General features: G+C 54.5%; 1 protein-coding gene across 2 annotated transcripts in view; it reads left to right on the forward strand.

Annotated features, from left to right (window-relative positions):
- The window catches only part of RYR1 (ryanodine receptor 1), a 117,724-nt gene that overhangs the window by 58,887 nt on the left and 46,406 nt on the right, over positions 1 to 12,431 (forward strand). The window contains exons 62-74 of one of the 2 annotated variants that reach the window (XM_007471074.1): positions 193 to 253; positions 383 to 621; positions 3,116 to 3,197; positions 3,724 to 3,854; positions 4,093 to 4,425; positions 5,493 to 5,733; positions 7,550 to 7,637; positions 7,748 to 7,840; positions 8,396 to 8,410; positions 9,589 to 9,759; positions 11,274 to 11,333; positions 11,601 to 11,738; positions 12,296 to 12,408. In XM_007471074.1, coding sequence (XP_007471136.1) covers positions 193 to 253; positions 383 to 621; positions 3,116 to 3,197; positions 3,724 to 3,854; positions 4,093 to 4,425; positions 5,493 to 5,733; positions 7,550 to 7,637; positions 7,748 to 7,840; positions 8,396 to 8,410; positions 9,589 to 9,759; positions 11,274 to 11,333; positions 11,601 to 11,738; positions 12,296 to 12,408 — 1,765 coding nt within the window. The remainder of the gene's footprint in view (positions 1 to 192; positions 254 to 382; positions 622 to 3,115; positions 3,198 to 3,723; positions 3,855 to 4,092; positions 4,426 to 5,492; positions 5,734 to 7,549; positions 7,638 to 7,747; positions 7,841 to 8,395; positions 8,411 to 9,588; positions 9,760 to 11,273; positions 11,334 to 11,600; positions 11,739 to 12,295; positions 12,409 to 12,431) is intronic. The other variant, XM_007471073.1, reaches the window with a different exon arrangement.

Genomic DNA, 12,431 nt, shown 5'->3' on the forward strand with positions numbered 1-12,431 from the left:
GTGACGGCCCAGAGGTCAGGGCCAGGATGGGGGAGGGACAGGCAGAGGGATCACAGCCAGGATGAGGGAAGGACAGGGGCCAATGGGAGTCTAGGTGGGGTGGGGATGGATGAAGAGAGATCAGCTGAGTTGGCTGTAGAGGGAGGTACTGTCCCCATAACCCTTTCTTCACCCAAAAACTTCCTCCCCCAGGGACGGATGCCCCAGCTGTGGTCAACTGTCTTCATATCCTGGCACGCTCCCTGGATGCCAGGTGGGGCTAAGGGTCATGGTGCCCACTCCCATTCTAACCGTGCTCCCACCCCCACTCCCTGTTCTCCTAGACTCCCCTCAATCTTGAATCTCAGATTCTGGAGCTGGTTTGCCCCCACTTCCCTGTTAGGACCGTGATGAAGTCTGGCCCCGAGATTGTGAAGGCTGGCCTCCGTTCCTTCTTTGAGAGTGCCTCGGAGGACATCGAGAAGATGGTGGAGAACCTGCGGCTAGGCAAGGTGTCGCAGACACGCACGCAGGTGAAGGGTGTAGGCCAGAACCTCACCTACACCACCGTGGCCCTGCTGCCTGTGCTCACCACCCTCTTCCAGCACATCGCCCAGCACCAGTTTGGAGACGATGTTATCTGTAAGGGCTCCTGATCCCAAGGGCAGTTGTTGGGGGGGGGGGTGTCAGTTCAACCAACACCACCCATCCCAGTGTGCCTGATAGAATCTGCAGGTGTTTCAGTGTTATATTTATTGAGAGGATTCATTGCCATAAGCAAAGTGTGCATTCAGTTCAGAAAATTGGTAGGTAAGAGAATGAGTTAATCAGAGCATTAATTCCACAGCTCTAACAAAAGAACCTAAATCACAGTAGCTTAAACAAGTGACAGATATATTTCTTTATCATGTTAACAGTCTACTGGTAGGTTGATCATGATGTCAGAAGTCCAGATTCCTTCCATCTTGTTGCTCTGCCATCCCTGAAATATTGCCTTTATCCATATGGTCCAAGAGGGTGCACCATCACGTTCTCATTCTAGCCAGTAGGAGACAAGAGAAAACAAAGGAGGGCACCTCAGTTCTTTTAAAGGAACAACATAGAAATGGCCCACATCACTTCTGCTCACATTTATCCTATTGGCCAGAACTTAGCACATGGCCACATGTCACTGTAAGGAAGGCTAGGATGGCAGACTTTATTCATGTGTTGAGCTAAGTATGGAGGTCTCTTACCAGGAAGAAGACAAGAGCAGAAAGAAGGTAAGAGCAGACATTGGGAGTCAGTTGGCAGTGTCTGCTGTATTTATCCTACCAAATGGCACCTACAGTGTGTGACCCAGCCTGGGATCTTGTAACATAATGCATACAGTGTGTAACATAGTGTTGTTAATGAGACACGGGCAAGATAAAACACCCAATAGGGGGTGATGACATTGTATGTTCAGGTACTCAAAAAGCCCTACAAGATGTAGAGCATGGCAGAGGCAGGAAAGGACAGGAAGGGCTGGTGGGAGAGATGTCTTGGAGGCCGAGGAGATAGGCTGTAGAGGGGAGGCATCCAGAGTGAGGCCCTAGCCTGGGGACCTGGGGACAGTGGGGCCTCTATGAGACGAGTTGGAAGAAATAACAAGTTTGAGGGAGATGCCAAGGTCAGTTTGGGGTTCGGTGGTTGTGAGGGGCCCAGGGGATCGGAGGCATCCAGGACGGGCTGTGGGGACCGAGGGATAGGGGAAGCCTGTCTCAGCTCACTGCTGATTTGACGTTGACAAAAATTTTAAAAAAGTAGCACTTGGATGGGGTTCTTTCCCGGCTCCAATATTTTTTTTCGGCCGCACCATGGGGCATACGGGATCTTAGTTCCCCAACCAGGGATCGAACCCGAGCCCTTGGCAGTGAGAGCAAGGAGTCCTAACCACTGGACTGCCAGGGAATCCCTCCAACATTTTATTCTGAATTTTTAAAAACATACAGAAAAGTAGAAAGAAGAGAATTTTTAACAATCTGCCCCATTTGTTTTACCTTTCACTATATGAGTGAAAGTATTTCCAAACTTCTTGTTGAACTTTTTGTTTTTAAATGTATTTTAATTTATTTTTGGCTGCATTGGGTCTTTGCTGCTGCACGCGGGCTTTCTCTAGTTGCGGCGAGCGAGGCCTACTCTTCGTTGCCGTGCGTGGGCTTCTCATCACGGTGGCTTTTCTTGTTGCGGAGCACGGGCTCTAGGCATGCGGGCTTCAGTAGTTGTGGCACACGGGCTCAGTAATTGTGGCTTGTGGGCTCTAGAGTGCAGGCCAGTAGTTGTGGTGCATGGGCTTAGTTGCTCCGCGGCATGTGGGATCTTCCCAGACCAGGGTTCGAACCCGTGTCCCCTGCATTGGCAGGCAGATTCTTAACCACTGCGCCACCAGGGAAGCCCTTGTTGAACTTTTGAATGTGAGTTGCACACACACAGTGACACCTCATCCCTAAATACTCAGCCTGCAGCACCTGAATGTTGCAGAACCTTCTCTCGTGTACCCAGAATATCAGTGTCACACCTAACCTGACTATAGTTAAATTTCCCTATTACCCTCAAAATGTCTTTGATTTTTTTTTAAAATTCAGAATTCAGTGAAGTTTCTCTCATTGCCTTTGGTTGTTATGTCTCTGTCGTCTCTTTTCAATCTAGAACAGTCCCCCTGCCCTCTTTTTGCCTCATGACATTTAGGAAGTTGATGAGGTTCTTAACCTGGCCTTCTGGGGTGGGGGGTATGTGGATAACCAATATTGAAGTCACAATTGGATGTCTGTTTGCATTTGCTGGAGAGAGTGTCCATCACATCATCAAGAGATCCGTGACTCCTCTCCAAGAACAGCTAGCCTTCACTGAGTGCCTCCTGTGTGCCCTGTTCCAATTGCTTTCTGAGTATTAACTCATTTAATCATCACAACAACCCCATGAGGAAGATACTATAATTCTCCACATTTTACAGAGAGGGAAACTAAGGCCGCGAGAGAGTTGGTACTTGCTCAAGTAACAAAACTTGTAAATGGCAGGCTGGCTCTACAGCCCCTGCTCTTACCCGTCATTTGGAGACAAGGGAGGGGGTTAGAAAAGAACTGGTACGGACCCTCACCCTCCCTCTTTACCTCAGTGGATGATGTCCAGGTCTCTTGCTACCGAACGCTGTGCAGTATCTACTCTCTGGGAACCACCAAGAACGCTTACGTGGAAAAGTAAGGAGAGACAGCCATAGTTTGGGGCTGGGGTGGATACTGTGGGGTCCCAGGGAGGGGAGGGCACAGGAGAATATGGGGGTGAATGAAAAGCCGTGAAATGGTCAAAGTCTTCAAGACGTCCGCACCGTGGCCACTGCAGTTCCTCAAGATGGCCACGTGAGGGTGCTCGGAGGAAGGCCATTGAAGAAAGTGGAGGCCACTGGTTGGGGGCCAGGTGGGCACAGGCGCTTGGCGGCCAGGATGCCAGGTTGTTCTGAGGTGGCAGGGGGTATGCAGAAACTCTGGCGGCCCACAGGAGCCAGGCATGCTGGGGGCACTGGGGAGGGCCGCTGGCAGTGCCACAATCACCGGTAGAGCAAAAGGGCACTCAGGAAACCCAGGGAACCGGCCGCATTGGTGACCACCAGTGAATGGCATCTCTGCCCCAGAGTGTCCTGGGGAGAGGCACTTCTGTGGAGGAAGGGACTGGGATCCAGGACAGGGCAGAGGGGGCGTGGGAGCTGAGCACAGCCTCGTCTTCCAGGCTTCGGCCAGCCCTGGGCGAGTGCCTCGCCTGCCTGGCAGCAGCCATGCCGGTGGCGTTCCTGGAACCTCAGCTGAACGAGTATAATGCCTGCTCAGTGTACACCACCAAATCTCCCCGGGAGCGGGCCAGTAAGTCGGGCGGGGCTGGGGCAGCTGTCAAGGGTTATATTCCACCTCCACAGGTTCCAGGGAGGCCCACTGTGGGTAGCGTGGCCCAGTCTGGGCTCTGAGGGGCTGAGGGTTCCTCAGGTTGGGGGCGCTCCAGATTGGGGAACCCCAGAGTTTGTGGGTGCTCTGGATTATGGTGTGGACACTGAGGTCTGGGCATGATGGGTTGGCATGCCCTGACCCCCTCCCCACACCCCAGTCTTGGGGCTCCCCAATAGCGTGGAGGAGATGTGTCCTGACATCCCAGTGCTGGAGCGGCTCATGGCAGACATCGGGGGGCTGGCTGAGTCGGGGGCCCGCTACACAGAGATGCCGCACGTCATCGAGATCACGCTGCCCATGCTGTGCAGCTACCTGCCCCGCTGGTGGGAGCGCGGACCCGAGGCACCCCCGCCTGCCCTGCCTGCCGGGGCCCCTCCACCCTGCACAGCCATCACTTCCGACCATCTCAACTCCCTGCTGGGGAATATCCTGCGGATCATCGTCAACAACCTGGGCATTGACGAGGCCTCGTGGATGAAGCGGCTGGCTGGTGGGTCTGGCGGGCACGGGGCTCCTGAGTACTGGGGCTCTGGTCCCTGGACCTGATGGTCTCAGAGGGAGATCCCGGGGTCCAGGGTTTTCTGGGAGTGGGGAGGAGTCAGAGCTCAGTTTTCTCGGGGTCACAAGGCCAGAGGTCATCCTAAGGGGTCAGAATCTCAGGCTGAGGTGGAAGCATGGGTCCTGGGAGTCCTCCAGGCTGGAGTCTGAATTTCTGGAGCCTTGAAGAGGGTAGGTCATGGGTTAGAAACTGGGTCAGAAGGCTGAGTTCCTTATACAAAGGGTCAGAGGACCAGGTCAAATATCAGGGTCCCCGATATGGACAGTTAGGGTTCTGGGTCAGAGGTCAAGAAATGAATCTTTAAAAGATTGGGGCTCCTGGTTCAGAAGTTCCATGTCAGGGGAATTCTCTGGCGGTCCAGTGGTTGGGACTCTGGGCTTTCACTGCAGGGGCCTGGGTTCAATCCCTGGTCGGGGAACAAGGATCCCACAAGCCACGCAGTGTGGCCAAAAAAAAAAAAAATCATGACTTGTAAGTTCCTTGTCAGGAGTTAAGTTTTGGGTCAGGGCCAAGCTAGAGATCAGGGCTGAGGTCAGAGGCCAGGGTCAGAGGTCAGAGGCTGTGGTAAGAAACCAGAGTCATAGTCAGAAATCATGTGGTGAGGTATGTCGGGGTATAGACCAGGTCAGAGGTTAAAGACTGGGGTGAGATGTCATAGGCTAGGGTAGGATATCAGGTTAGGATTCAGTTGTTGGAGTCAAAAGTCAAGCACTTGTGTCGGGCTGAGGGGTCACAGTTTCAGGTCAAGGGTTAGGGTTGGGATCCAGGATCAGGGGCTATGTCAGAGGTCACAGCCCGAGGTCAGGAGTGGGATCAGAGGTAGAGGCTGGGGTCAGAAGCCAGGGTCAGGCTGGGGTTGATGACAGCTGCTGGGTCAGAGGTACAGGTCGGAAGTCATGGGATGGGAACAGAGGTCAGGGGTGGGATCAGAGGTCTTAGGTCAGATGCTGGAGTCAGTGGCCGGCCAGCAGCACCTGCGCCCACTCTGGTTCTGGCAGTGTTTGCCCAGCCCATCGTGAGCCGGGCCCGGCCTGAGCTCCTGCACTCACACTTCATCCCCACCATTGGGCGGCTGCGCAAGCGGGCAGGGAAGGTGGTGTCTGAGGAGGAGCAGCTGCGCCTAGAGGCCAAGGCGGAAGCCGAGGAGGGCGAGCTCCTGGTGCGGGATGAGTTCTCTGTACTCTGCCGGGACCTGTACGCCCTCTATCCACTGCTCATCCGCTACGTGGACAACAACAGGTCAGCATGTCCCCAGCCGTCCCCCCACACACCCCAGCCTGACCCCTGGCTTCCTTGGACCCCATCTGACCTCTCGCCTCTGACTTGCTATAAACTTCTTGCAATTCTCACTCAGTCCTACCCAACCTTCTGACCCCCAGCCCCTGTTGCTTATGGACCAATAAAAGCCAGCCTGTGTTTTCTCCCCTTCTGCTCCTTTAAACCTCCTGAATCTGAGGCCGTGTGAGGGCTGCACTATCAGCCATAAGGAGCCATACTTCTCTCCCCCAGCACTGTGTCTTCAGGCTTGGGTAGACAGGATGCCTGATTTGTGCAGTGAAGTCCAATGGTCAGGCCCTCCTCCATCACTGAGAGAAGAAAGGAAGATAGTCCAGATCGGGCCAGACTAATTTCCCCCAGAAACATAGGTCTTTATAAAAGGGCAAGCACAGGTATCAACCAATTGCTAACATCTCCCTAAAATCAGAAGCAATGTTTAAAGAATTATTGAGTCTTAGGTGCAGCCAAATCCAGGGATAGTGAACAAGATTCAACTCCAAGTTCCCTCTGGGTTGAAAAAGATTTTAAGGTTGCATGAGGGCTTTGTGAGAAAGGGTGCTTGGATTGATTAGCTATGTCTGTCATGGGAGCTGAATCAGAAAGCAGTGGTATGCATGCTGTATACATCCTTGTACACCCATCTTTGTGCTCATGAGTGGGTATCGCTATAGGGTAGATTCCTAGGAGTAGGAGGGTTGGGTCAAAAAGTTTGGGCAAGTAAAGTGAGGTATACTCACACAGTGGAATACTACACGGCAATGTTGCAACACCCAGCAACATGGATGAATCTCTCAAACATCAGGTTGAATGAAAGAAACCAGAAAATTTTAAATAGAGTACATATTTTATCATTTATTTATGTAACATTCAAGAACAGACCAAAATAATTCATGGGCTAGGAGATTTTCCTGGTGTTCCAGTGCTTAAGACTTCGTCTTCCGATGCAGGGGGTGCAGGTTCGATCCCCGGTTGAGGAGCTAATCCCACATGACTCGCGGCCAAAAAAACCAAAACATAAAACAGAAGCGATATTGTAACAAATTCAATAAAGACTTTAAAAATGGTCCACATCAAAAAAAATCTTTAGGGGCTTCCCTGGTGGCCAGTGCCTAAGAATCCGCCTGCCAATGCAGCGGACATGGGTTCGAGCCCTGGTCTGGGAAGATCCCACATGCCGCGGAGCAACTAAGCGCATGTGCCACAACTGTGGAGCCTGCAGTCTAAAGACTGCGAGCCACAACTACTGAGCCCGCGCGCCTAGAGCCCGTGCTCTGCAACAAGAGAAACCACTGCAATGAGAAGCCTGCACACTGCAACTGAAGTAGCCCCCGCTCACTGCAACTAAAGAAAGCACGCGTGCAGCAACGAAGACCCAATGCAGCCAAAAATAAATAAATAAACTAATTTTTTTTTTAAATCTTAAAAAAGAAATTCATGGTCTAGAAGTCTGGATAAGGGCATCTTTCAGACCGGGGACTGGAAATGTTCTATTTCTTGATTTGGGTGGCAGTTACACAAGTGTGTTCACTTGGTGATAATTCATCAAGTTGAAACTTTGTATGTAATACTTCAATAAGAAGGTTAGAGAAAGAAAAAACAATTTTTAAGGAAAGGTCATTGATAATTTTTAAATCATCTGAATGGCCAGATTACCCTAGAAAGCTCTATCCCTCCCACTGGAGTCTCCGATCCCCTCCCCTGAGGTCTCTCCATGTGGCCCCCTTCTGTGGGGGTCTCTGCCCTCATCCCTCACCAGCCCCTTCCCCTGCCTTCCCAGGGCACACTGGCTGACTGAGCCCAATCCCAATGCGGAGGAGCTGTTCAGGATGGTGGGCGAGATCTTCATCTACTGGTCCAAGTCCCACGTGAGTCCCCACCCACCCTGCCCTTCCTCTCTATAAGCCGAGAAGCTGCTGCCCAAAGATGCCCTCCCCCACCCTGTCTGATCCGCAACACTGCCTCCCCGCACCCCCAGAACTTTAAGCGCGAAGAGCAGAACTTTGTGGTCCAGAATGAGATCAACAACATGTCATTTCTGACTGCAGACAGCAAGAGCAAAATGGCCAAGGTGGGTGCTTTGCTCTGGGAGGAGGACTTCGCAGGGAGGGAGGGAACAGCCTCCTGGGCTTTCTACCTGAGCCCTCCTCACCCCGCCAGCCTGCTCTGTCCTAGTCACATTCCCTGCAGCCCTCTTAGCAGCCCCATCTCCCTCATCCTTGCTCCCCACCTCCCCCTTCTCTCATCCCCACCTCCTCCCACCCGTCCTTTTCCTTCCCCCCGTTTCCCTCCTCTTTCCCATCTCCCTCCTCCCCACATGCTTTCTCCTCCCCGTCACCCTCCTCCCCATCTTCCTCCCCTCCTTTCACCCACTTCTTTCCTTCTATCCCATTATCCCACACCTCCCCCTTCCCTCTCCCCTTATCCTTCCCAGAACTGCCCTCTAAAGGACAGGGTCTAAAGAACAAACCCACCACCCTGAGTGAGGTCTGGAAATGCCCAGCTGGGGGATTTGCATCAGGGTGGGGCAGAGGAGCTGCGCTTATGGCTGACTTGGAGGGGGCCTGGGGTTCTCGGAGGGACTGGGGTAACACTTCTTGTCTCTGTCTGCAACCTGATGAAGCAGGCGGGAGATATACAGGTCAGCCCCACGTCTGGGACCTTCCGCATGGCTCTTGGCTAATACCCTCTACCCGGCTCCCAACCCCAGCCTCTGCTCTGCCTCCAGAAAGCCCCTGCCCCTGTTCCCCAGCCCTTATCATTGGCTCTCAGCCCCCATCCTCTTTCTCTTCCTCCACCCCACCTCCCACCAACCATTCCCTTCCCGGCCCTCAACTTTTGGCTGTTGAATTTTTTTTAACTTTTGTTTAAAAAAAAACCAACTCCCCTCTCAGCTTTCCCCAAAGCTTCAAAGCATTTTGGACTGAGGTCCCAGGGAATGGGAATGGGGGTGGGAAAGGCACGTGCACGGTTGGGTTTAAGGCCTGGGCTCTGGAATCAGATGGACCTGGGTTAGAATCCTGACTCTTGGCAGTTAGCTGTGTGACCTTGGACAAGTGTATTAACGTTTTGAGCTTTGGAAGGCATCCAGTCAGTGGCCCCCCAGCCCCAGGGCTCTGTGAGGACCCAGTGAGATGCTGCATGTGCTGGCACATGGGTCATGCTCCATATCACATGCTGGCGTGGATGTGGCTCCGGCCGAAGCTTGTCACCGGGGCTTCTCATTGGCATGACTGGGGTGGCCCAGGCCATGGGTCTGCATCCAAGGCTCCAGAACATGGCTGTGGGACTCTGTGCTCTGTGCTTCTGCTTCCAGATCTTTCTGGATCTTTCTTGCATCTTCTGTCTCCTTGTCTGTCTCGGTCTCTCAGTGTCTCTCTCGCTTTTTCTTCCAACTTCTCGTCTCTTGCGACTCTTTACGGTTGTACATCTTCATTTCATTCTTGGTAACTCTGTCTTGGGCTCTGAAGTGGGGGTTGTAAGTGTTGTGTAGGGGCAGGAGGGGTGTCCTACTGAAAGTTCTGGGGGGATTCTGAGACAAGACTGCTAGAAGTTGAGAAAGCCTGGAATGGAGGGAAATCTGGAAGGATTTGGGATAGAAGCTGGAATTTGGGATAGAGGCTTGGGTCTGGGAGGGTCTAGGGTCAGGGCTGGGGGTCTGAAGTGAAAGAACAGCAAGGTCTGGGGTGGAAACTGGGATGGGTCGGGGCTGCCTAGTATTCAGGCGGGGGCTGGAGTGTGGACAGTGGTAGCTGGTGGGGGCTGGAGCAGGGGCCAGGCTGAGGCTCAGGCTGGCGCTGAGCCCCCGTGTCCCCACAGTCAGGTGGCTCAGACCAGGAACGCACCAAGAAGCAGCGCCGGGGGGACCGGTACTCCGTGCAGACATCGCTGATTGTGGCCACGCTCAAGAAGATGCTGCCCATCGGCCTGAACATGTGTGCACCCACTGACCAGGAACTCATTACACTGGCCAAGACCCGCTATGCCCTGGTGCCTGCTCAGCCCCTTTCTGAGAACCTACCAGGATCCCACTCAGCACTCCCACTAAGTCCCTGGGCCCTACTGAACCCCCAGGATTCCACTAAGGGCCCTCCCTTAGGACCCTACTGAGTCCCTCTCCAGGAGCCTGAGGATTCACTGGGCCTCCTAGGATGCCCTGAGCCTTCCCACAGGATGCTGAGAACCCTACTTGGGATGCTGTCAGAACTATGGGACCAAAGGACCCTAACTGGGACCCCACTGGAAACTGGAAAGGCCACTAAGACCCTTGGGACCCAAGGAGCACACTGAGCCTTCAGGGACCCTACTGAGCACCACCCCCCCGCCATGCCAAACCTGCTAGGAACCTGAGGACCCCAGCTGACACACCATGAGCCCTCCTGAAACTCCTCCAAGCCCTCTACCAGGACCTCCCCAAGTCCCTCGGGACCCACTGAGCCCCTCATGACCCCATTGGCGCCCCCTGAACCTCTGGGTTCCCACTGACCTCCCCAGCTCACCACATCTTTCCCTCAGGAGCCTGCTGACACCCAACTGAGCCCCCAAAGACTCTCAGGGGCCCAGTGAGCACCCTGTGACCCTAAGTAGCCCCCAGGATCCTAATGGCTTCTTCCCCAGGACAACACCAAAACACCAAAACCTTTGAGGTCTCAAGGGTGATTGGGATCAATTGACCCTGCCCCTGAATCCTTCTAAGCCCTCTGGGGCCCCAAAGAGGCCTCCCGGGACCCCTTTTATCCATTGTGTGGGATAACAACCCCCCTCCCTGATCCTTTTTGGCCTCAGGGACCCAAGAAGCCCTCCCAGGACTCTGCCCCGAGACCCCTAGAACCCCAGGGCCCTGCTAAGCACCCTGACAATCTACTAACCCGAGGGCCCTGAAGACCACTGACTCTCCCCTGATATCACAAGCACCCCCTTTCTCCTCCTAGGACCTGTTGAGTACTGCTGAGATCCCTACGAGCCCTCCTGGGCCCCTCTGCCCACTTAACTTCATCATGAGGGCCCCCTCTCCTGGGACCCTAAGGAAACCCCACCCTACTGATCCCTCCCTTAGCCTCCGTGTAAACCCCACCAGTGACTTGGGTGATCTGCCTGACCCCCTATGACCTCTGCTGACCTTATCGTCTTCTTCTAATCCCCCTCGCCCACCTCTAACCTTCAGAAACTCCCTGCCCATCTCCCACTCACTCCCAGCCCCACTCTGACCCTCTTCTGACCTTTTTTGATCTTTGGGGATAGCCTCATGTCACCCCCTACCTCCTCTCACACCCCCAACGAGGCCCCTCTAATCCTGTCTCTTCAAGGTGCCTCTGTGGCCTCTGATGCCCTCTAGGACTCCTTTCTGACCACTCCTGACCTGTGGATCCTTTCAGTTTCTCTCGGATCTTCCCCACACAAGCCTCTCACCAGTTGCTGGGGTGATGGGGCTGGAAGGGAAAGGGTTGTAGGTCAAGGAGGACGCTTGGCCCTCCAGAGTGACCCAGCCTGTCATGTCTCCCCAGAAAGACACAGATGAGGAGGTCCGGGAATTTCTGCAAAACAACCTTCACCTTCAGGGAAAGGTACGCCGCCTCCTCCTCGTGCAACCGAAACGGGCATGTCAGGTTAACAGCAAGAGTAACAGCCGACGTTTGAGCACTTACTATGTATCAGGCATCGAAAGAGGGACCTTGTGTTCAGCACCCCAGTGAATCATCACAGCATTGAATGGGGGGCGGAGCGGCCGGAGAAGCCCACTCTGCGCAGAGGGGCGCTCCGAGAAGCCCGGATGAGAGAGGAGGGAGCGGGCAGGGGAGGGGCCTCATACGGACCGTCCTTCCTCCTCTCAGGTCGAAGGCTCCCCTTCTCTACGCTGGCAGATGGCCTTGTACCGGGGCCTCCCGGGCCGCGAGGAGGACGCTGACGACCCGGAGAAAATCGTGCGCAGAGTCCAGGAAGTGTCTGCAGTGCTGTATCATCTGGAGCAGGTGTCTTACTACTGAGTTGCCGAAGCTTGCGTCTCTGGGCGGGGCCTGGGGCGGTCCTTGAGCCTGTGGGCGGGGCCTGCGGGTGAACCTTGGGACTCTGAGCGCGGCAAGGGGCGGGCCTTTAGTCTGTTGGGTGTGGTGACAGTTGAGTTTAAAGCGAGACTTAGAATGGAAACTTTGATCTAGGGGCTAGGACCTGGCGCTAAATCTTGGGCCTGGGAACGGCGACAGGGGCAGAACTTTGGGTTTGCGAGTGAGGCCCAGTGAAGACGCCTTGACTCTGCGGGCAGTGCCTTGGGCGGGTCTTGAGATGGGGGCGGGGTCTGGGTAGTGGCCCCGGGTCTGCGGGCGGGGCGTAGGAGGGAAATTTCAGTCTGATAGCAGAGTAGTACAGGTCAGAACCTTGACTCTGTGGGTGGAGCCAGGGTGTTTCTTCGGCCCTGTGAGTCGGGCCTGAATTTGGACGTGGGCACTGATGGGCAGTTTCACTCGGGGCTGGAAGTGAGAATCAGACCGGGGGCAGAGTCTGGAGACGTGACAGATAATCCCGCCTCCAGATCGAGCACCCTTATAAGTCCAAGAAGGCCGTGTGGCACAAGCTCCTGTCCAAGCAGCGCCGGAGGGCGGTCGTCGCCTGTTTCCGCATGACCCCCCTGTACAACCTGCCCACGTAAGACACCCCCCCCCCCCCCC

Source organism: Lipotes vexillifer, unplaced genomic scaffold, assembly GCF_000442215.2.
Source record: "Lipotes vexillifer unplaced genomic scaffold, Lipotes_vexillifer_v1.1 scaffold182, whole genome shotgun sequence".
Lineage (NCBI taxonomy): Eukaryota > Metazoa > Chordata > Mammalia > Artiodactyla > Lipotidae > Lipotes > Lipotes vexillifer.